Source organism: Sitophilus oryzae, unplaced genomic scaffold (assembly GCF_002938485.1).
Source record: "Sitophilus oryzae breed Bouriz unplaced genomic scaffold, Soryzae_2.0 scaffold_1625_pilon_pilon, whole genome shotgun sequence".
NCBI lineage: Eukaryota > Metazoa > Arthropoda > Insecta > Coleoptera > Curculionidae > Sitophilus > Sitophilus oryzae.
The window spans coordinates 528,894-553,487 of record NW_022146309.1 but is presented as its reverse complement, the minus strand read 5'-3'; the positions used below and the strand labels follow the sequence as shown (position 1 = coordinate 553,487).

General features: G+C 34.0%; 1 protein-coding gene across 1 annotated transcript in view; it reads right to left on the bottom strand.

Annotated features, from left to right (window-relative positions):
• Positions 1-24,594, bottom strand: part of LOC115880540 (A disintegrin and metalloproteinase with thrombospondin motifs 7) — a 276,261-nt gene that overhangs the window by 120,852 nt on the left and 130,815 nt on the right. Inside the window, exon 3 of the mRNA XM_030897765.1 lies at positions 3,790-4,118. Coding sequence (XP_030753625.1) covers positions 3,790-4,118 — 329 coding nt within the window. The remainder of the gene's footprint in view (positions 1-3,789; positions 4,119-24,594) is intronic.

Below are 24,594 nucleotides of genomic sequence, written 5' to 3'. Positions count from 1 at the left end.
CGCAAAATCTCCTGGTTGAAAAACATCAGAACTTTGGTTTTTAAAGGAGAATTATTTAGAGCAGCAGCCAGTAAAGTTCGAAGCACTTTGCTTATCATCAATATCCGGAACGGTTAGGCACACTAATAAGAATGTTGTTCTAGTTGATTAGAAGAATGAGACTATTTTGCTACTAATGCCGGAGACATTGTGGCACAGTCTTACAGGTAAATAATCACAGTTTAGTATCTACAGCTCATATATTAGTCTTGTATGTTAGCATATGTAGTTTTGATACCTACTTGATAACGGAGACTGATTTAACGATCTGAAATATCGAAGTTTGGTTTGGTCTGAAACTAAAAGAACTTCGGTCTTGTCTTTATTTATTTTGCTAATACAACGTTTCGGTCAGAAGTATCACTGACCATTATCAAGTATGAACTAATCTAAATCCTTAAACTACTCAGCTTGGTATACTAGAGCCGAGCATTCAGCCGTGAATTAGTTGGGTGCAGTCAAGCATGAAGTTGTGCACTAAGAATACTTACACTGGAGCGTTTTATGAGTGGTTGCCATATTGTTGAAATTTCCATACTTGGATTGCTGAAGATTTTATTATTGTTAGATATGAATACGGCCTCTTTAAATCTGCACTTTTTCTAATGGGGTTCTATGTGGACAACCTGGGCTTCCGACCATTTTATGTTATGGTGCTTGGACTACACGCAATCTGCATTGCCCGATTTCATTGTTTCGCCTCTTTGCGTATGTTTTTTGTGTTCGTCAAGTCGTACATGTAGAAGACGTTTTGTCTCTCCAATATAGAACTCACCGCATTCGGTGAGTTCATTATAGAAGGTACCTGGTAAATGCACTCCCTCTTTTCTTTTGATAATTCCGGTTTTGTTTTTGTTTGGACACTTCTCAGAGTAGTTCCAGACTTGTAGAATGTAGAATGTTTAGAAGGGAAGTTAATCACCGCGATCTATTGTGTTCCCCTTTCTTGAGTTATAACGAGTTATAACTCATCATACAGTCTCAAGGCTTTAACAAGAGCCAGTATCTGAGACGGCTCTACAGAGGCTCTCCATCCTCGACATCAGCCGTACCAAAGTTAATGGCACGAACGATCGTCCTCTCGGCGCACTCAGTGATAAGGTGTTCTGGTGTTTCCCCATTTTCCCCACTGAATCTGCATTCGCCGTTCTTTCTCAGTCCCAGACTTAAACAGTTTTAATTTTATATTGCTTGGCTATTCGCCTGATCTTCTCCGATGATCCTTTCACATATGGAATCGTCGAAAAGTGATATAAGCAAAATAAATAAAGACAATGGAAGTCCGATGTTCTTATAGTTTCAATACTGAACGATTGTCTAACACATTCAAAGAAACGTATAGAAGTTATATTAAAATATAATCTACAATAAAATCTTCATACAAGGACAGTAGCTATCTAATTTCATAGAGTGTATATTGTATCGTTCATAACTTAATGCCATACACGAAGTTACATTATACAGTTACCTACCAAAGAAGTATCATTCATCAGAGAAAATTTTAATAATTAGTATCAAAGAACTTATTCAAAATTAGAAAACAAAAAACCAAATTAAAACTTTTAAAAATATGTAAATGGTACTGTATATTTAAATTAACGTATAATTAAAAACAAAAACGGCATAATTTTAGAGTGGATAATGAACCAAAAAAGAGCTACAAAATTATGTAAATACCGCTTAAATCAATCCTACATACTAACGAGCAATTTTTCTCTTGATTCAATAATAACTTCGACCGCTTGCAATTAAAATAAACGGCCATCATTCGCTCTCGAAGTTATGAATAATGGATTGTTGCGATGGAGGATTGTGTTCGGCTCTTTTTACATTTATTGCTTATTTTAGCCAAATCAGGTATAAGCTATTTTAATATAAAATACAATATACTTTGTAAATAAAATAAAAATAATAGTACCTACAAATCCAAATAATTTATATTCAATGCATTTATAATATAGCTAAATTTTTAATTTAATATTTAAGGTTATATTTAGACAATAGTAACATAAATTGAAGTATAGTTTAAAGAAACTTGTTAAATTTAATCATTTCCATGCTAACGTGGAAGTGTTTGAAAATCTGTAAATTAACTGAGAAGCTTGAAATCAAAAACATAGTCAAAATCAACAGGAAAAACTCAGTTTAGTGTATTGATAAGGCTATAATAAAGTAGAAATATGTAACATATACATGTTACATGCATATGTTACAGTGAGTATTATTTATTATGGAAGATATATAGCGTATTGATTTCAAGGCTATAGACTTGCTATACCTGCCAAAGTGGAGAAAATTTGTCTATTGCAATAATAAAGCAGAAATATGTAACATATATATGTTACATGCATATGTTACAGTGAGTATTATTTATTATGGAAGAAACTCAATCATATTCAAATCTAGAATGCCACTTTATTTAAAGAAGAAAACATTCGACCAATGTGTAGTATCAGTCATGACCTATGCATGCGAAACCTGGATTTTATAAGGAAACTGCAGGTCGCACAACGCTCAGTGGAACAAAATATGCTGGGAATAACCAAGAGGCACCGTAAAAGAATAGAATGGATGCGACAAAAGACCCAGGTAATAGATGTCATCCATAGATTCAAATCCATGAAGTGGCAATAGGCAGGACACGTGCCAAGAAGGACGGACAACAGGTGGACCACAAAAATTACAGCATGATACCTACGAGGAATTAAGATTTTATCAGAAGAATCAGCGGTTCGTACCCGGGAGCCCGGAGTTCATATCCCGCTGAGTTATTTTATTTTTATTTTTTAATTTTGTATTTTGTTTTGATTTTATTTGATTTTTTGTTCCTGTTTGGTTTTTATTGACAAATATTTGCCGGTCATTTCAGCCTCATCTCAGTGTTGTTTTAATATGTAAAATGCGAACAAGTGTGTGGATTGACTTTTATTGTATTTGTCAGTTACGACGACCTCTTTACTATTTGTGATTTATTTGGGTTCTTTCGTTGGTTTCGTTTCTTAGGTCTGATGATGCTCGTATGAGCGAAACAGTTGTCACTGTTTAAATGAATATAAATGTTGAGACGGAGACTTTGAGTCTTTTTTCTACTTCTTTTTAATTTAAACCAGGTCTCTTTGAGAAGAATGGATTTAAAAAGAATTAAGAGACCTAGAGGAAGACCAAACTTGAGACGGGACCATGATATTAGGAAATTAGCAGGGATAACTTGGGCCTTCATAGCCAACAATAGAAACAATGGGCCCAACTACAAAGTAGATAGAGTTTAGATACAAAGAGTATCTAAATATGCGAGGGAAGCTATATCATAATTGGAAACGGTTGAATAAACTGTGAACGATGATGATTATATAGTTTTATCTAAATTTAATATGAATTTGGCTTATTTGAATTTATCGATGTTAAAATAGAATTCCTTACATCAAATTTCAATCATTTCAATATATCGATAATATAATAATAATAGATAACACTAATAATAGATTTTTTCAAAATTAGTTGTTGAACTTTTACTGGCGTAGTGTTAGCAAATAAGTGAATGTAAGCTTTTACTAATAATTTTTAGAATCAGAGAATAGTCATTAATTTTCAATTAATGAATATTCCCTGATTTCTGGCTTTTACATATATGTAAAAAGCATTTATGAACTTGTATAGAAACATATTTTTGACGCGTCTTTTGTCCTCAACAATATATTTTTATTCAACTTCATTAATATTTTTTATATAGAAATTCATCTGTGTACCTACCAATCCATTACATGTTGATATTGCTACTCTACTATCTCTCTCCCCATGGACATATCCTTGATAGTGACAATCGGCTTTGTGATCACTTGGTACTGATCTAGTGTGCCTGCTTTTTCCTCTGCGCTCGACGATTATGTTAGGAGCCAAAAAATGTTTTGAAGGTTTCAATATCAGATGATGTTCAGAAATAAAACTGGTAATGTTTAATCTTAACACATCTCCAGGATTAGTGTGGTGGTGTGTTATGTTGTACGTTAGATGCTGACCATTGTGATCTACCTTGAAGGGTATGGTTTCATGTGCTTCTTCAATATCATTCGTGTATAAACCTGAAAAAAAAATATTAACATTAATAATTTTGTATGCCAAAAAATCGGGTTATGTTTTATTTGTAAAAGTTCTCTAAACAACAACATACCGGGTGGTGTATGACCGTTTGAAACATAGGAAATCCCTTGAAAATTTTGAACTGTCCTAATATTGGCTCCCATGTTAATTTTACAGCAAAGTCGTTAATAAGTTTGGTACAATAAGGTGTACAGGGTGGCTCGAATTCGACGCTCATCATTGAAATTTCGGAAACCGTAAGAGATACAGGATCGGTTAAATGGAGGCAAAGTTACGCAATTTGATGCTCAATAAAATGCCGTATTGCATTTTTTTTTGGCATAAAATTTTCTAGTGATGGAATTTTCTGTACAAAAAACTTCTGTTGTCGGCAAATATCAAAGTGACTATATATAGTGTTTTAAGAGTGATAAAAGGATTTAATTAAATTGAAAAAAAAATCAGGTCCGTATTTAAAAAAATTAAGTTGATGATAGTCGCCAGAAGCTGAAACGTCAGAGTCAATATTTAATCACACAGAGTTATAGAGCAGAAAAAGTGGCCATGAAAATGTGTTTTTCATTTTAAGTTATCTTAACAAATAAAGCCAGGAGACAATAGAAAACAAAATTGAAAATTCCGTTTTTTTTTCGAATATATTCGGAAGTATTCGGAATTTTTCAAAATGCAATACGGCATTTTATTGAGCATCAAATTGCGCAACTTTGCCTCCATTTAACCGATCCTGTATCTCTTACGGTTTCCGAAATCCCAATGATGAGCGTCGAATTCGAGCCACCCTGAACGTATTTTGAATACACATGTCAAATTTGAGCAATTTTGTATAAGCTGTTTTTAACTAATTTAAGAAAAACTGCCAGCTATTTTTAAATTAAAGCTGCCCACGTAACAATGCAAATCGAGACAAATTTCAACATACCTTAAGTTTTCAACCCATGATTTTGTCAATTTGTTGTGCTGTTTACGCTACTACGTTATAGTCCATACAGTTAGTGTACCTGAAATGCATTTTTATAATTTGAAACTTCTTACAAACAGGCAAAAGCATAACATTTTGGAAGTACCGTTTGACATTTACAAAATAATATATTGACAACTTAAGGTATGCTGGCATTAGCCTGATTTTGCATTGTCACCTGTTAAAATTTAATTTAAAAATAGATGCAATTTTTCTTAACTAAAATGGCTTGTACAAAATTGTTCAAAATTGGTAGGTGTATTCAGCATACACGGACCTTTAAAAAGCCTATTTACTGTTACTATTTTCAGCGATGTCGTATCGCTGTAAAAATAATAGGGGAACCGATATTTGGACAATTCAAAATTTGTATGGTATTTTCTATGTTTCCAATGATGATGCACCAACTGGTATATAAAGCGCTAAGTGCCACAGCTAATAAATTGTATTGAAAAAATTCTCAACAGAGACACCGCCCGTTCTTATACGTTGGTTATACAGAGTGTCCCAGAAATAAGTGCAAATATTTTAAGCGGTGGTAGATCTCGATAAAACAAACATATTTTCTCTTTATCGGTTTTCAAATTAATCCAAAATAACGGAGTTATTTTACTTTGAAAATTTCCAAAAAAAATGATTTTTTGCTAAAATTGTTAGTAAACTGGATTTTTTTTTAACTGGATCTTTTCTGGATTTTCTTTCTAGCAAATTTAATCTAAAACCTATGTTGCCATATTAACAAGAAATTATGTTTTTTAACTAAAAACAAAAAAAAATCCAAAAAATATTTCAAAAAATTTTGAATTTTTAATTTTTTTTTTTCGCGAAAGAAACCTCATAGGCGTGTTTCTGGGGTTGAAATATACTACCAGTTAAAATACTTGCACTTATTTTTGGAACACTCTGTATAACAAAAAATGTTGTTTATCTCGATATAATGACTTTGGCACTTAGAACATTATTTACTTCAAGTGTTCAATTATTTTTTTGGGGTCGCACCACTCTGGCACTTTGTGTCATTGTATCGGATTTTTAATCGGGGTGCGATCCCTTTAGACTCACATTTATTAATAATAATATTCTGTATAATTTAATGGGGTCTAATAAAGAAATTTGAATTTGAATTTGAATTTGAATTTGAATTTGAATTTATTATTAAAAGTTTAAAAATCATATTCTAATGTCTTAATAGCGACAAAAAATAAAAGGTTTAATACAAAGTGTTTTTGTTCTTACAAATTAATACTAACAGTGAGATTACACTGGTAACGTTGATTTATCTACTATTATTTTATATTATTATTATGTTTGTACCTACAATGTCAAAAAATTGCATATGCAACTTGTCTCAGCTCTGATATAAATCTAAATAAATAAAACAAGGTTGGGTTAGTTATTCCGTTTACAACTGAAGAACTACTGAACCGATTTTAATGATCTCTGATTTGTTGGATTTGTCTCCGTCCCGAATGGCAGAAGTACTATTAAAAAATTTGATCAATTCATGGAAAAATATACCGGTGTGTCTTAAAAGTGGCTCACCCCTATAACTTTTTTATTTTTTCATATAAAAAATCGAGATGTGGTATGTTAATATATGACATAAATTAGGATTGACTGACGTATTCAATTGTTTTCTGTCACTTCCTGTTTCGCCGGAAATGACTACAACTTGTGATTTTTAAATGGTACCCTCGGTTTTTTGTTGCTTTGTTCGATAGAAAATAGTACTCTGCATAGAATGACATACGATTTATAACGACAATTTCAATCAAAATACCAAGGTTGTGGTACCAAATTATTCATAAAAAAATGCTTTTTCCGAAATGCTAATGAGCCACCCTCGTTCCATTTGAAAAAAATTGAGATATGATTAAAAATACGATTTGGGCATCTTTTAACCAGTCAGGACAAAACACGAATAACATTAGCCGATCAAATCTATTTTTCCAAGGTTCCTTGATTAAAAATTAGTGTTTTTAACACAGTCATGGCACTCTAGATTGAAATTTAAATACGATTTTTTAAGCGACAATATAAAAAGTTGACATATATGATATGTCATTCTCTTCAGAGTTTCATTTTCTAACGAATAAAGTAAAAACATACCGAGGGTGTCGTTTAAAAATGAGAAGTTGTGGTAATTTCCGGTGAAACAGGAAGCGGAGATCCAGGAAGGATTATCTGAATAAAATAAAAAAGTTAAAGGGATTAGCCACTTTTCAGACGCACCCGTTATAACATCGTCAAGAGAGGGATAAGATAATTTGTTTAATTGGCGAATTATGTTCCTTAACTTGTTGTGTCATACGTCAATCAATCCTAATTTATTTTACATACTAACATACCAAATCTGGTTTTTTTATCTGAAGAAATAAAACAAGTTATAATGGTGAGCCACTTTTGAGACGCACCCGGTATACAGAAAAGAGTCCAACGTTTTCCATAGAATTTTTTTGGTGAAAAAAAAATATCATACCACCCCTAAAAATGTTTGCACTTATGTAAGACTCACCCTGTATAGAAAATACATAAATCGAAATATAAACAAAAATGCAACAAAAAAACTTTCAAATCGACTGGTCTCAATTATTCCAGATCAATCGGTGGATCAGTCATCGATACCACAAGATTGACAAAAAATATCACTTCTCCTCACTAGTAGGCATAACAATAAGGTCAGCTCATAGTTACATAAAGTATTTTCCATTTTAAATAGCTAGTTTTGCTAATAAAGCCTTTAAAACATATTCTTTCCCCGAAAAATATTTACAATTAATGAATATTGTCGAAACTTAAATTAACACGATCTATATTAAGCGTCGCACGTTAAAAATCTATTATTTGTTTAGTACAAATTTGGAAATGGTTATTAACGACAAATTAGTAAACAAATATCGGCTTTTCGTAGAAACGCGTAATTCTTTTTCGGTCAGACATCCTCGGCCTAGTACGAACGCCACTTCGCGTGTGGGCAGGAATTAAGATAAAATATGTCATTAATACCTATTTATTTAACGTTTAGTCGGTGGGCTTAATGTGTTTTGAATGGTAGTGCCGCCGATCTACCCATTTGAGCCGATACAAAGTGTCGCTTGCTTCGACCAAATACGAGTCTCGGATAGTTTTTGCATCGACTTTTTGGACGGATTTAACGCTTATTTACAATGGGATTAAACCCACCGGAACAATTTGTACCAGAGACATGTCTTTCGTTCTTGCTAAATCATTTAATCTGGTACGGCGTGTGTCTTAATTGAAAAAATCCTATGTCAAGGTCCATAGATTTAATGTCATCAGATTTCGTTTTCTATGTAGATTATTAAATAATTATACTTTCAAATCTTAAAGCAGTTTTTTACTTTACTTCAATATCTTTTTTTTAAGATATTAATCACTTCCTCTAGGAGATGCGAGACCTTGTCGTTGGTGGAGAAGATCCTGGTCAGGGGCTAGGTCCCCTCTGGTACTTTGGCTGGGTCTAAGGAGCATCTCATTGGCTGTAGCCAATGAGATGCTCCTTACCAAATCCTGGCTGTAGTATAGTGGCCAGGGAATCGCAGCAAGACGAATAACGATACTAGATAGGATTACCCTGTCCGTCATACCAGGCACCTTCTACTGTCTGTGGTAGTGTATCACGGGCAGAGGGTGTGGGGAGCTTTTAGCTTAACCGCCTGGACCAAGAAGAGACAACCTCACCAAAAACCTAAATCCTATGATGGCGGAACCAGATCGAAGGGATGCGTAGCTATCAATCTTCACACAATACTCTATAATATGCATAGCGATAACGGCATATTAATTCATTTTTTTAAAGGTAAACACCATGCAATTTCTTCAAAAAAGAGTTCCGGATATCTCGCCACTGGAAGAAAATCTACAAAATAAAGTTAGTTTTTGTAAATATCTACCACTGCGTTGATTTAACAAAGATCAATTTATCACTATACTACTGTGTTTTTTTAATATACACCCAGGGTTAGAGTGGGCTAGAGGGGCCCCGGTGTGATTGTCACTTGAATTTGGGGCAATGGTAAATGGGAAACTGTAGGTTGATAATAACATAAATTAATAATTTGCCATTATTTATATTACAAGATAAATATAGTACCAATTTCTTGAATTCTATAAGGCTAACCGATCCACATTTTTTGTTGATCGTTAAAGCTACTAATCTCCTTATTTTTCGTTTGCTACATTTGATTCGGTGTTTAAGAAAATTCATATATTTATTTACCAGTTCATACTCCAGCAAAGAATGAAGCTTGTTCTTATTTTTTCTTTTTTTTTTCGTAAAATATTGTATCGCACAATTCACTTGCGTGAACGAAAGTCGTCCTTTGAGTTCAATCTTCGTTCGTAGTCATATTCCTCATTCTGAGATCCTGAGCCTTTTTTGTCTTGAAGTCTAAGTGTAACATGTTAATTCTAAATCATTTTAGACGTTTACTAAATTTTTTCGCATAGGATTATAGATCTTCAACGACAATCCTCGATCGACATTTGCATTTGATGCAAGATACCAGTGCGTCATTGCAAATTCCACTTTTTCTAAAATTATTCCTTTTTTTGGCCAAAAAGAAGCATTTTTCATTAAATGTTCTTCACATGAAAGCTAAAAGATTTCAATACATAAATTTTTTTGGTTTTTGGAGATGATCTCTTTTGAAATTTGACCTGCACATAAATATATTTAATAAATTTGTTGTTTTTTGTCAAAAATTATTGGTGTACCTCTACCCTCATTCCTTTTATATACTCTTTTTTACTATTAGTGTCGTATATTTGTATCTTCAGAAATCAGTAGATTGAAGCAGAGAAACAACGGCAAATGCAGATTCTGTGGCAAAAATGGGGAAACACCAGAACATCTTATTAATGGGTGCGCCGAGACGACAACCGTTCGTGCTATAAACTTTTGTACGGCTGATGTCGAAGTTGGAGAGCTGGTTTACATCTTTAGAAGTGAATCTTACTTCGGTATATAACAATATTTAGAACTTTATCGTGATTCCGCTCATTTTCATTACCATCACTTTTTTGTTTCACTTCTATTAAAGAATAAATGAACTTTACATGTAGGTCACGTTTAGGTCATAAGACAAGGTCGCGGTGTCAGGGGTTAGGCTGGCAATCGCCACCCTGACTATAGAGGGTGAATCTTAAATAAGTGCAAATATTTTTAAGGGTAGTATATTTCGACTCCAGAAACACGATTATAAGTTTTTTTGCAAAAAAAATTGAAAATTGGGATTTTTTTTGAAAAAAAATTTATATTTTTTTTAAATTTTTAGTTAGAAAAAAAATTTCTTATTGATAATATAGTAACATATAGGTAATAGATTAAATTTACAAGAAAGAAAATCTACAAAAGAGTGTAAGTAAAATAACTCGGTTATTTTGGATTTATTTGAAAAACGGCTAAGAGAAAATATGTTTCTTTTATCGGGATCTACCAGTCCTGAAAATATTTGCACTTATTTAAGACTTACCCTGTATAATGAAAGAAGTGCCGTATATTATCGGTATTTTCAATCTTTTTTTTAACTCCTCCATCACAATTTTTGTATATTGTTAACTAGAAATAAAGGGTTATCATATCATATTTACAAAACATAACAGCGCAGACTTTAACTTCTTATAAAATATAATTTTGATGTCATTTATAAAACAACAATTTATAATTCTCAGTTGACTATTGAACTTTTTTCAAGATTTTTAAATCCATTTATGTGGGTTGGTATGTTTTCTTTCGGAATATAGTAAAAGAGACAGTTATATCCTTATATTCAAGTTCTAATAATTTCCATACATAGAATAAGATCAACAATGTTGCACTTTATGTAATAAAATAAAATATCCACCAACAATTTTCCATTCATTGTATCAGGTTTCAGAAAGTATATTAAATTACAATATTTTATGGGACAGTTATCGGGTATCATTGTCAAGTCCATTTGTGCTTAAGTACGCCACAAAGTAGAATTACTTTCGTAGTAAATGTTTTTCTGCATATATGGAATATATCGTGAGGTACATTGCGAGGAGATATTATGGCAGCGAATTGAAAAACTTAACGGTTGGTCTGAATAGCCATGAAATATAATAGGTGCTAGTGTAATATAAAACAAGACATTAAATATATGATGCTTGATATAGTAGTGGTTTCTCAATAAGCGCAGATGTACTTGTGACCCCGCCCCCAAATTTAGTAAGTTTTCTTGAGAAAAATAACTAATATAAATTCTACCGTTCTCTCATCTCATTAAATCTATTTATTTCAAATATTGGCTTGGCATAGACATGAAATTTATACCCAAAAACTTCCTCGATTTTTTTTTCTGGCAGTACGGCTTAAACCTATGTATTCATTTCTGGACAAAACTCTAAATAGTTGTGATACCGCAGATGTTCGGCTGATCGGGGTAGAATAAACTAATCGGTGTATGATTGATCAAGTTTTTGCCGTCCGTACTTTTTGTTCCCCATAACGCTCTATAGATGGCTCTTGTGACACATGTAATCCGTGCACTTGTAGTTCGCGATTCAAATTATCAGTTTCGGATTAGGATTTCTAATTTAAGAACTACAAAAATTTCATTAGCGTGTAATAAAGGCAATACATTTTCGTATAACAAGGTTTTAATTTTGTTTAATAATACAGGATTCTTTCATTTATGGCTTTAAAAGGACGATTTGTTAGCTCGTTACTTTCTCTATACAGTCATATAGCAAATTTCTAAATTGTACGATTAGTTTTTGAGTTCTACATATGTTTAAACTTGAGAAACATTTTTGAAAACAAGTAATTTTTAATTTCTCTAGAACTAAAAATTTTGTAAAAAACTTTAAATATAAATCAAAGAAACATTACTATAATGATTCTATAATGAAACAAAACACTAATTATTGTTATATTTTTTATTATTTGTTATGTTTATTGTTAGAGAAACTTATATATTGTTAGAGAAAGTTTTTTCTTAGACACTATATGTATAGCGTAGATAACGGAAATACATTTAGATTCGAATGCTCGTCTTTCCGTCAATATTTATATTGTTATAACTATTATTGTTTGGAGTGCAAGGGGACTTGAAGCGATACATACAGCCTAGTTTACCCAAATAGGCCGTATAATTTTATACAACTCTCAGACTTCCCATCTTTCTGGGGAAGAGAAGTAGTATAGACTACTCCTAGCCGACCGAGAACGTAGCACAGGAAACTATAACCTCAGTCTTCACTATACCATACCCATCCATTGCTACAATTGCAATCAAAACTGTGCGGCAGCATAACCGTCACAGCTGAACCTCTTTACGCAGCTAACACTCATCAAGGATGGAATTTTCGAGTGGAACAAAATCATCGTCCGGAGGTAAAATATCCCTCGCTCGGATATCCGCAAGACCAGAGAGAAAAACGGCACTGGTTTCATAGGAACTCCACCGACTAAATATAGATGCTGCCGCTCTTAGCAAAACTCGCTTTGTAGATGAAGGTAGTCTGACTCAGGAGCATTACACCTTCCGTCGGAAGGTCTGTAACACACAGAAGAGTTCATGGCGTAGGCATTGCAGTAAAAAAGGAAATTAACCCTAGTTTAACAGGAGTACGCATAAGTGTCTCCGAACGTCTTGAGACCTAAGGTACCCCATATCAGACAAAACTTACGTCAACATCATTAGTCTACGCTCCCAACCTAGACGCTAAGATTGAGGATAAGGATAAATTTAACCAAGCTCAACAAAATGCCCTCCAATGAATGAACTAATTCAAAAGCAGGAGCGAATGGTCTAGCTTTAATGCTCGATCGCAAACAACAAGAAATATGGCCTGAAGTATTGTGAAAACATGGAATGGTAAACGTAAATAGCACTGGTGAACGATTATTAACAACATGAATGAGTACAATATTTGCATCACCAATACATGGTTCATGCTGTAGGACAAGTTTAAACGAACCTATCCTAGATCAGACTACTGACATCAATTGGACCACGTAACCGTTCGAAGGGCGCATTTAAAGATGAGGTACTCACTGCCGACTTTTGATTTGAAAAATGAAAATCCAGTTAGTAATTAATGTTCTCCACCTTGCATGTTCGTCTTATGTTCTTGCTTCGTTCTCTATCTAGTAGCATTGTACCTGATATTTTACGGAGGATTTTCATTTCGCCTGTTTCCAAGAACCTTTTTGTTTTTGCTGTGCCCGGTCTGGTTTCTGATACGTCATTCATTTGATGATGGTCATTTTAGGTCTGACGACAGCCTTGAATATTCTTGACTTGACCTCGACCCATGTGATTACTTTTCCGTATGGTGTCGTTCAGACATCCAGCCACTCTCATTACTTTTGTTGTTTGTTTTCTTACCTCTGTTACGATATCGCCATGGCCGGATAGCTCTATACCGAGATATTTAAATTTCATTTCTTGTTGTATTATTTTATTGTCCATGGTACTCTTGCTGTCAATATGTATAAAATATAGTATTATAAAGTCCAACTGAATCCGTAGGTAATTATGATTAACAATGTGTATGTAAATTTAAAAGAAAATCTAAAAATAAATAGCATCTTTTGACAAAAAAAAATTAATTAATTACATACATGCATCTAACAAAAGAGTCATGAGAGATAATAATTTACTCCTAGAGAAAGAATGAATTTTTGAAATTCATAATCACTACTGTCATATAATAGAAAATAACGTTAAACGCAAATCTCTCCGGCCGGAGCGAAAGAGACATCTCACGATTCTCCCACAGAAATAATATAAATGGCGCGTCTATCCTCGTATATCACTGCTGGCTGGCGCGGTAAAATAGCAGGATTTTGCAGCGGTCGAGCGGGGGAAGATGGATGCGATAAGTCCGTATGCCATTTACGACAACTCAATATAAAACATAGAGAGAGTACGTTAATTTACATTTAGAACGGGTCCGTTATTGATTTCTGGGCTTCGGAACTCGGACGAGCTTTGTTTTAGTGGAGCAGCGTAACTCAAAATTTATAGTTTCATGTGTTCAAGATATTTTACTTTATCTTCTTCTTCTAATGCATATCAACTAATGGATGTTTGGTTTGGTTTGGATGTTTGCGAAAACATTTTTCATTGCTTTTCTACTTCTAACGGTGTGTATTTACGACTGTACATTATATAGACCTGTCTCACTGTCCGATATTTCCCAGACAAGACATTTTCTCCTTTCGATATATCAATGCTAACTTTACTATTACTATATGAATAACCAATATTACTAATAAATATATTACTTATAAATAACTTTACAATTACTTATGGATTTTAGTATACAGAATAATTGTGTCACACTTTACATATTTTGGCCTAGAAATATGGTTATATTAAACTGATTTTGGTAATTGTTACACTATACCGTGTGCGTCTCAAAAGTGGCTCACCCTTATAACTTTTTTTTTATTTTTTCAGATAAAAAAAACGAGATTATGGTATGGATTATTACGGTATGGACATGATATAATAGCTTCCAAAACCAATGCAGGAACAGGGATCGGAGTATTCGGGTCGAGAACTAAATACTCCGAGCCAATGGGCACCTACCCCAGCATCCGACAGGTAGAAATCTACGCTATAGAAATATGCGTACAACTTATCTTAGATAGCAACTATCGGAAACAAGAAATAGCCATCTTATCTGATAGTCAAGCAGCGTTAAAAGCGATCAACTGAGTATCAATCAATTCGAAATTGGTCAAAGAATGCATAGAGAAGCTTAATAAATTAGGCAAAGAAAACAAAGTCCTCCTACTCTTGGTGCCTGCTTACCAATGATAGAAGGCAATGAAAAAGCAAAAGACCTAGCTAGAAAAGGAGCGAACACTCCACTAACTAGACCAGAACCGTTCTGCTTTCCAAGTGGTAACCAACTAAAAGAGGATCTCAAGAACTTGGAAGACCCCATCCGCAACCTGGAATCGGAATCTTGCAACGGTCTAAGACATTCGAACAAGTTTCTGACGGCTTACGACCAAGAAAAATCAAAGATCTTCCTGGATTTAAGTAAGAACAATCTTCGGATTGTCACGGGGTTTGTAACAAGACACTGCCTCCTCAATGAACACCTCAGTAGATTGAATCTAAGAAGAAACGGCGGCGGCGAACGCAAATTCTGTGGGGAGAATGGGGAAACACCAGAACACCTCATCACGGAGTGCGCCGAGGCGACAACCATTCGTGCCATGAACTTTGGTACGACTGATATTGGAGATGGAGAACTACCCTCTGTAAAACCGTCCCAGATACTGGCTTTTGTCAAAGCCCTGGGACTGTATGATGAGTTATAACTCTAAGGGGGATAGATCTGTAAGGTCGCAGTTATTAACCCCCCTCCCACTCATTCTAATTCTCTCTAAATACTTTCTAAAGCAGAAGTGAGAGACGACAAAGGTACTAATGAATTTTAAAGTTACAATATTGCCAGGACGTTGGATGGAACACTCAAAACATTGGTACGAAGGTATCAAAAATGATCTGTTTTCTGAGGAGGGCATCCCCTTGATTAAAATGAAATCGTACTATTCACATAACGGGTGGGAAAAATTGCTAATATATCATTTCATTCATAGTTCATGATCATTACCATGAATTTTTCATCAATATTCGAAGAATTCGCCATCACATTAATATACTCAACAAGCATATTTTCTTATTAGTCCAAAATTTCGATCTCAAGGCTGGTAAGATTGACCTCTCATGTTGGTTCTGAGAGCATTTGAGATAGTCCTCAGATAAGACCCACACCTTAGCTATAAAAGCATTTCTCATGTTTATAAAGATGTTTTTGATGTGTGGATAAAACCTATATACTTAAAATAAAAAAATTGCCGAACTTGATGAAGAAATGTGTCAATTGACTTCTAAACGGAGGTTTAATAGTGGAAATGAATGGTAATTTAAAAATATATTTATTATTAAGCTTCACCTTTTAAAATCTAATTTTTTTCTCTTTAGCATTTTTATTGACGAGCCGCCCCTGCAGAGAACTAATAACATATATTTAAGATGACAGGTTTATCATTTATATTAAGATATATCTCCTCTCTTTAAGTCTTTGATTTATATATACAAATTTTCAGTTCAACAGATAGGACTGAGTTTATATAGTGGCATGGTGCCTACATTGGCGCGAAGACAATCGTAGAAACGATATTCACGGTAATCCGAAGCCATAGAAATAATACAGTCGAGAATTTACGACCGTATTTAGAATAATTTATGAGAAATTATCGATATGGGCGCCCATTAAAAACAATTCATGTTAAAGCGCCCGCTTTGCATGAATGGATTTTACGTTCCTCTCTCCTTCTTCTCAGGCCGATTTTCTTCTTTTTTAAATATATTATAGAACTTCTTTTTTTTTCATGATGATTCTTATATATTAGGCATTCTCCTGGCATGTGTCCTGCCAGAAGACCTGTTGTAATCCGCACTTTATTCCTTCTAAGCAGTAGCAGTTCTTTTGTGGTTTTAGAGCTAGGTCCTTGGATAAAGGCCTTGCTGTGCCTGTGGCTCTGTTTAGTAACAACCCCCGTAAACATTATCTAGATGTCACAATTTTCCAGGCGGAAATGAACGAATTGTGTAGAAGAAATAATAAGGAACACATCGTTCAGTTGCCAACTTCTATATTATTGTCTAGTATAGGACTGGGTGCATGATCTAAATGCATTGGGTGAGCGTAGCAATGTTACGTTAGCCTGATAAAATTGTCAAACGAGACTCATTCATAGGCCCAGTGTTTAAATAGTGACAAAACCAGTGGGTGGCCAACAAAAATACCAAGTATGATGCATGCTCGCCTAAACATACGGTAGGATAAGCAAAAAAAGAAAGACTGTTATAGACGAAACCATGCGCAGATTTGGCTATTCTGAGAAAGAAACAATAGAACACATTTTGTATCAGTGTGACAGCCTAGCAAATGTGCGGTTATTGGTATTACTATTAGACAATGATAAACCAAAGAGCTATAGATTTGTATTTGTATTTGACTAAGAGTGGGTCCCATAGGGGACCCTCCACTGAGGCCGCGAGGGCCTATTGTGGCTCAGTTTCTACAAGCTCTAATTTACAAGAGCGTCAAAGTTCATCCTCAAGACCCAGCCTCTTAATATAGGCCGTTATGTCTGAGGGCGATATGTCTCCTAGGTCTGATAGGTCTAGCATGGGTTTGCCAAACATCTCAAACCTGGTCCTGCTCCCAGCGGGGCTGGGTACACATAACGTGCTTCATTGTTTCATCATCTTCCATACAGAGTCGGCATTCGGCGTCTTCCACCAGTCCCGTCCTCTGTAGGTGAGATCTCAGCCGGCAGTGGCCCGTGTACACTGCAGTGAGCACACGCATTCCATTCCTACCGGCCTTTAGGAGTTCTCCTGTTCTATGTTTGGATGGCCCTGCTAGGATTTTCTTGGCATGCTCCATTCCGGGACTGTCATTCCAGTCTCGGAATGTCTCACCTAACCCATTCACAGAGCCTGTCTCTTGCGAGATTTTTTAGAACGCTAAGTGCCGGTTCTGGGCCCACGAATAAGCGAGCCTGCACCAATTTTGGCGAGGGAATCAGCACGTTCATTTCCCTCTAGGCCGACATGTCTCGGTATCCATATTAGCGACACTTTGTTCCTATCTCCCAGTATATTGAGTAGTTTCTTACAATGAAGAATCGTCATAGACGTGCTTTTCGTTGCCTCAAGTGCTTTCAGCGCAGCTTGACTATCCGAAAATATGCATATTGTTTTCCCGGTGTATTGCTGTTCTACCAGCAGTTGCACACAGGTTTCAATAGCATATAGCTCAGCTTGGAAGATCGTGGTGTGTTTTCCTAGACTGTGGTAGATCTCAGTCTTTGGACTGCTGCAAAGAGCTATAGATGGTTCAGTCTTCAATTTGTTAGACTTTTTGAAAAGGATAAGACTGGAGAATGTAGCCAGGCAAATAGCCGCCTCTAAAGTAACTGTCCGACACAGTCAAAATACGAGACAGTCAATAATACGACACAGTCAAAATAATTCTAATTCAATATATAAATTAATATACTGAATTAAAATAATAAAAATTAAAATAAAACCTGTTACTTGTTTAAAAAAATTTCATTTTGTGTAAAATACCAAAAAAATGTAATATGTTCATTAGGATTTTTTTGTATGCAAAGAGCTAATATATATATTTGGGACAAATTTTCAAGTTTTCTAGAACCTAACCTAACTTAACTAATACACAGCTCGGGATCTCTATTAGCAGAAATCAACAGAAGAATTTAGTTAGCATGGAGTACTTATGGAAGAAACTCAATCACATTCAAATCCGCTAGAATTCTCTATCTCTATCTAAAGAAGAAAACATTCGACTAACCTGGACACTTAAAACGGACATCATGCAGGTTGCACAATGCTCAATGGAACGAAATATGTTGAGAATAACCAAGAGAGACCATAAAAAATAGAGTGGATACGACAAAAGACCCAGGTAATAGATGTCATCGATCGAATCAAATCCCTCAAATGGGCAGGACACTTAACAAGAAGAAACAGACAACAGATGCACCACAAAAATTACAGCATCGTACCCACGAGGAATTAAGAGCCTCCTAGAAGAAGACCGAATCTGAACAATGGACCCAATTACAAAGAGAGTATGTGAGGGAGGCTACACCATAATTGGAAATGGTCGAATAAGGTGAAAATGATGATGATGAAAGAGTTATTGAGAAGCTAATTTCTGTTTGAATGTTATACCAGTGTACAGTGTGTCCCATTTTGGTTGAAACCATACGGTATCTCCGTTATTAGTTAAGATAGAAGGGTGCGGTTTGCACAAACCTGTCCAACTTTTTTGTCAATCGGAAGATGCTGCAAATAAAATTTTCATAGCCCTCTTCGTTTCTGAGCTACAAGGTCTACAGGGTCTTTCTTATAAGGTCTTCCAACAGACAAAATCCATACCCAATAACTACCTATATGGTTTTTATGTAGTAAAAATTCAGTATTTATCAACTCATTAATTGGCAAATTTATGAACTATTGTTTTAATTTATAGCATAAATATTTTATAATTTTTTCATTTTTTTAATACTGAAAATAATTATATATTTTTTTTTCTATCAAGAATAGAACAAAATATTATTAAACTCGTTTCATTATAGCAGTTTATCAATCATTGTGTGTATGAATACAACCACAATAAATAATTAATTAAATATATTATTTATTATATTTATGCACATTAATTAATATTCATTATTTCAATAGAATTATAGACGACAGCCAATCAGTAAGCGATACGCTACTATTATAAAGAAATAAATTAAATATGCAAAAAAAAAAATTAATTAAATCTCGCATCTCTTTAACAGATGTTTTCAGCAGAACACCTGAAATTGTCGTCGTCTTGTTTATGTGCCTCTGTTTGCTTATCGTGGACGATCAATTTGCAAAACTAACTAATCCGTATCTGAATAATCTATGCCTCTGTAGTGTTTGGTGTCAGTAGCGTAGTACAATAATTTTAGTTTACACAGCTAAGTTTTGGATAATTATAGATAATATTAATAATCTCTGGTATCAATTTGACACAAAAACTGAATATTCTGTATCGCGAAAAACCTACTCACCGATGAGATTATAGCATAGGGACTTGGTACTCTTCTAATGGTTTACCTGAAACGTTTTCCAAACCGTTGCATGATTCTTTTTCTCCAATATATTCATTCTCAAAGCTTCTCAAGCTAAATTCTCCTTTTTGCTGCCAGGGCTAATCTGGACGGAGACTACTTTGTTTACGCGGAATACGAACCGCGGTCCTCGGCCATATCATGGTCAATGGCCTACCGACTTGGCAAGTGACTACACGGATTCTTACTCACGAGATATCCGATCTCATCCGGCTTCGAACCGGCGTGAATGAGCAGTGTGTGTCAATCATAGACTTAAAATAAAATATAGACTGAGCATCTCATTCATAAATAGCTGGAACATGCGGTCAGACAATGACTTGTTATTGTTTTAGGTTATAACGAGTGCGACACGAGCGATAGATAGGTTGTCTCTGTCGTAACGGTCATTCCCTGACGACTCTGCCGAGAAACACAACACTGTCTTTCGTTGCTCAAGTACACCTGAACTCTCCGTATCCTAGCCGGGTATTTTTTTTTATTTTAATGAAGCTATAATTAAATTAAAAATATATCGTATTTAAACTTTTTTATATTTTATTAAGATTTAGGACAGGTTTTTTAAATAAAAGTTTAGAAAAAACGTCTTAGAGTCCAAAAAGGATAAAAATAATAGAATACGCGTTATAGAAGAAATTTTATAATCGAAATTACGTAATTTTTAAATTAATAATAAATTATTAATTTTAGTCAAACATTTACAACCCCTAATATTAATCAAAACAGGATCTATTCCACAGATATAATAGAATCGGCGACAGGGAGAGAAAAAAATAATAATATATGATTGTTGTATTTTTTTTCTGGTTAAGTTATGTCTTATGTAAATTAGAGAAAACATAAATCCAATCCATTAAAGCAAGGAAGGTGATAGGAAGTGGATAAAATGAAAACTACATTTATTTAACTCGGTACTGTCTTTATTATACCGGGTGCGTCCCAAAAGTGGCTCATCCCCATAATTTTTTTATATTTTCAAATAAAAAACTAAGATTTACTATGTTAGTATATGACATAAATTAGGATTGATTGACGCATTCAATTGTTTTTGGTCACTTCCTGTTTTATCGGAAATGACTATAACTTTTAATTTTTAAACGGCTCCCTTGGTATATTTCTACTTTATTCGATAGAAAATGATACTCTGAATAGAATGACATATGATATGTCAACTTTTGACATTTTCGCATATGGTTTAATTGTAATTGTAACACGCGGTTCATAACGACAATTTGACTCGAAATACCAAGTGTGTGGTATCAATATATTCATAAAAAAATGCTTTTTCCAAATATGCTAACGAGTCACTCTTGTTCCATTTGAAAAAAATTGACATATGTATGATTAAAAATACGATATGTACATCTTTTAACCGGCCTAGACAAGACACGAAACCTATTAGACAATCAAAACTATTTTTCCAAGGCTCCTTGATTAAAACTTAGTGTTTTTAACAACACCATGGCACTCTGGATTGAAATTTAAAATAGGATTTGTTTTTAAGCGACAATGTCAAAAGTTGACATATGATATGTCATTCTATTCAGAATGTCATTTTTTATCGAATAAAGTAGCAATATACCGAGGGTGCCTTTAAAAATCAAAAGATGTAATCATTTCGGTGAAACAGGAAGAGACCAAAAACAATTGAATACGTCAATAAATCCTAATTTATGTCATATACCTATTAACATACAAATCTGTTTTTTATCTGAAAAAATAAAAAGTTATAGGGTGAGCCACTTTTGAGACGACCCGGTGTATTAAAAAATATTGTTTCATAATGTAATATAAGTTTAAAATTCTTGTATGTTATTTTAGATTCTGAAGATAATTTTAGAATAAACCGGAATGTATTTTTTATAAAAAACATTATTAATTATTAACAGGGTTATAATTATGATTTTGTTACAATGTAAGTAAGTAAATAATGTAATGTAAGAGAAAAAATTCAGATTTTACATTTTACTAAAATATTATCTAAATAAGCGCCTTTCTACAACAACGCCACTGACTCCCAATGAGTAAATTGAGAGTTGCCTACCGGTCGAAAGTCGTTTCAAGACTTAAATGGATTATTTAAGTCAAATTTCTTGCAAATTTGGCACTGGCGAACCATATTTTATAGTTCTTGAACAGAAAAAGTCAATAAAATAAACACTTAAGGACTACAAGCTAAGAAAATGCGTTAATACAGCCGGGGAGATAGCGACAACAAAGCTTTACCGCACACGTGCGACACGTACTACAAGGTAATAAATGAATGAATAGGCTCCCTCGCCTCTAATCGGTGTTGTCATATTGTCAAGAACTTATCCTTTTTAAACAGTATCCGACTTATAATTTAGTAGTATAAGGACTATTTAATACATCTATGGAATATTAAAACCTACTTTATTAAACTGTAGTATTAATATTTCAATATATGTGTATAACAAGAAAAAAAATATTGATAATATTAAAGACGTGATAACATAGGCTGGATGAGGAAGGCTCGGTCGACTGTACCCAGAAGTAAACATGTGTACAAAAAATATTGTTTGTCCGCGTTGAGATGTAAATAGTGTAGACTATATTTTATTTTAAGTCTATGGTGTCAATAGATTTTACACTTTTGCCTTGGTCAACAGACGTCCATCCACTAGCACCGCCTTACGTCGCTTAACTTCGGTGTTCTAATGGGAACCGGTGTTTCGACGTAGCTGGGCCGTTGCCCGATTCTCAATAAAGATTGGCCCTATTCCAATAAAAATTACAGAACATTATTTTTTTGCTCTTCTTACTATAAGTATCTGAGCGTTTATTGGAAGTTTCTAGAGAACTGCAATATTAGATCGGAGATTTTTTGAACATAATTGTTTCACAACGAGACCTATCCATTGAAAATATTTTCAATATGGCAGCATTTCTGGAAATACCGGAAGTTGACAGCAACTTTCTTATTTTAAATGGGTACCCCCACTTTTTATTACATATTTAAATTCTCTGTAAAATTTTATGAATTTTGATATCAAACACTCTATATCTAACATTAACCGTTTTTTGAAAAAAAAAATATTCGTGAATATGCATAAGAAAAAAAATTCATGTCAAAAAAATGTGTGTAATCTAAACGTCAAATATAGTGATTGCCACAGCCACTCTGACATCTATTTCAAAGATTAAATTGTTTAAATATCATATAATATTGGCCATAGTTGTCATAGAATTTTTTCAAATAGTTCTCAATCTGTCTCCATTTACAAAAAAAGATTTATTTTAATCCCTCAATTCCATGACAGCAACGGCAAATATTAAATGATATTAGAACAATTATTGCAGTTTTGAAATAGATAGCCACATGTCTTCTCTTTATGCCACAGTATAATCGCTAAATTTTACGTTTAGGCTATACAAATTTTTTTGACTCAATGAGTCAAAATTTTTGATTTTTTTCTCAAAAACGGTTAATGTTAGGTATAGAGTGTTTAATATCAAAATACATAAAATTTTACAGAGAATTTAAGTATGTAATAAAAAATTCGGGTACCCCTTTAATATAAGAAAGTTACTGTCAACTTTCCGTATTTCCAGAAGTGCCTCCAAGAAGTCTGTCCAAGGTATTATTATATTCAGCATCCCACGAAATAACCACATCTGGAAGGCTTTATCAATGTAATCACTTGCATGGTCCAGGATTTCATTCCATATAAGAACACATAGTAAGTATAACATTTGTCTACACGATATGAATGTAAATTTTTTTTTAAAAAGAACTGTTTTATTTTGGGGAATGTGTTATGGTCCTGCTCTATTCTGGCTTTAACATGATTCAAGCCAATAATTTGTTTGCTTAAAATATTATCATAGTGTCAAATAAAAACATCCTCTTTAAATTATTATTTTTTTCTATAGAACTTCCTGACAACTCTAAGACTTGTCTAAGAAGAGGGGTTTTTATAATGATGATTTTGTAATTTTGCTTATTTTGATGGCAATAAATTAAAGAAATTCGAATACATACAGTTCCGTGGACATAGAACTACTAGGTATTTTTGGAAAGAAGAAAGTTTTTGGAAGTTCATTGGACACAATTTACCTCTATACAAAAGTGCTTCGTTTGTCCTTTAGAGTGGTCCCCTCAAACTTTAAAAAAATAAACACATTTTTTCAGATATTTTAAGAAACGTTATTCCGATTTGAATGAGATCTTGGGGGACTATAATTTGCTAAGTGACTTTCACAAAAATCAAGCAAAAATACGGAAAGGGTGAAAACTACCCCTAGCCCTACATAAATTTTGTGCATATATGAGTAAATATTTTCCAACTCCAATGATAGATTTTCTTTTCGTAAAATGGCCCCTCTATAATTTGCTGGAGGTTGTGCGGTGTGTTTTTGTGGAGGTTGTTCTTGGAACTAAACAAACGGAAAACCAAGACGATGATTGTTGACCGCCTCCGCAACAACCAACCTGATGTCCGAACCGTGGCTGGATACGAGGTTGTGAGCCAGTCCAACTATTTAAGTTCCGTGATAATAAACTCTGGAGGATGCGAGGAACGCAACAACAAAGCTGCCTAAGACATAGAAGACTCCAGCAATCACCCGAAAAACTAAATTGCGCTGAAACATGGACGCTAAAGGAAAGTGATAAGCAAAGAATAAAGGCCTTGGAGATGTGGGTTTATCAACGGCTGCTGCGAATACCATGGACGGCTCATCGAATAAACATCTCCATTATCGAAGAATTCAATCCTCCGATATTTTGGCCATATTTGCCAGGAGTGGCACATCAATT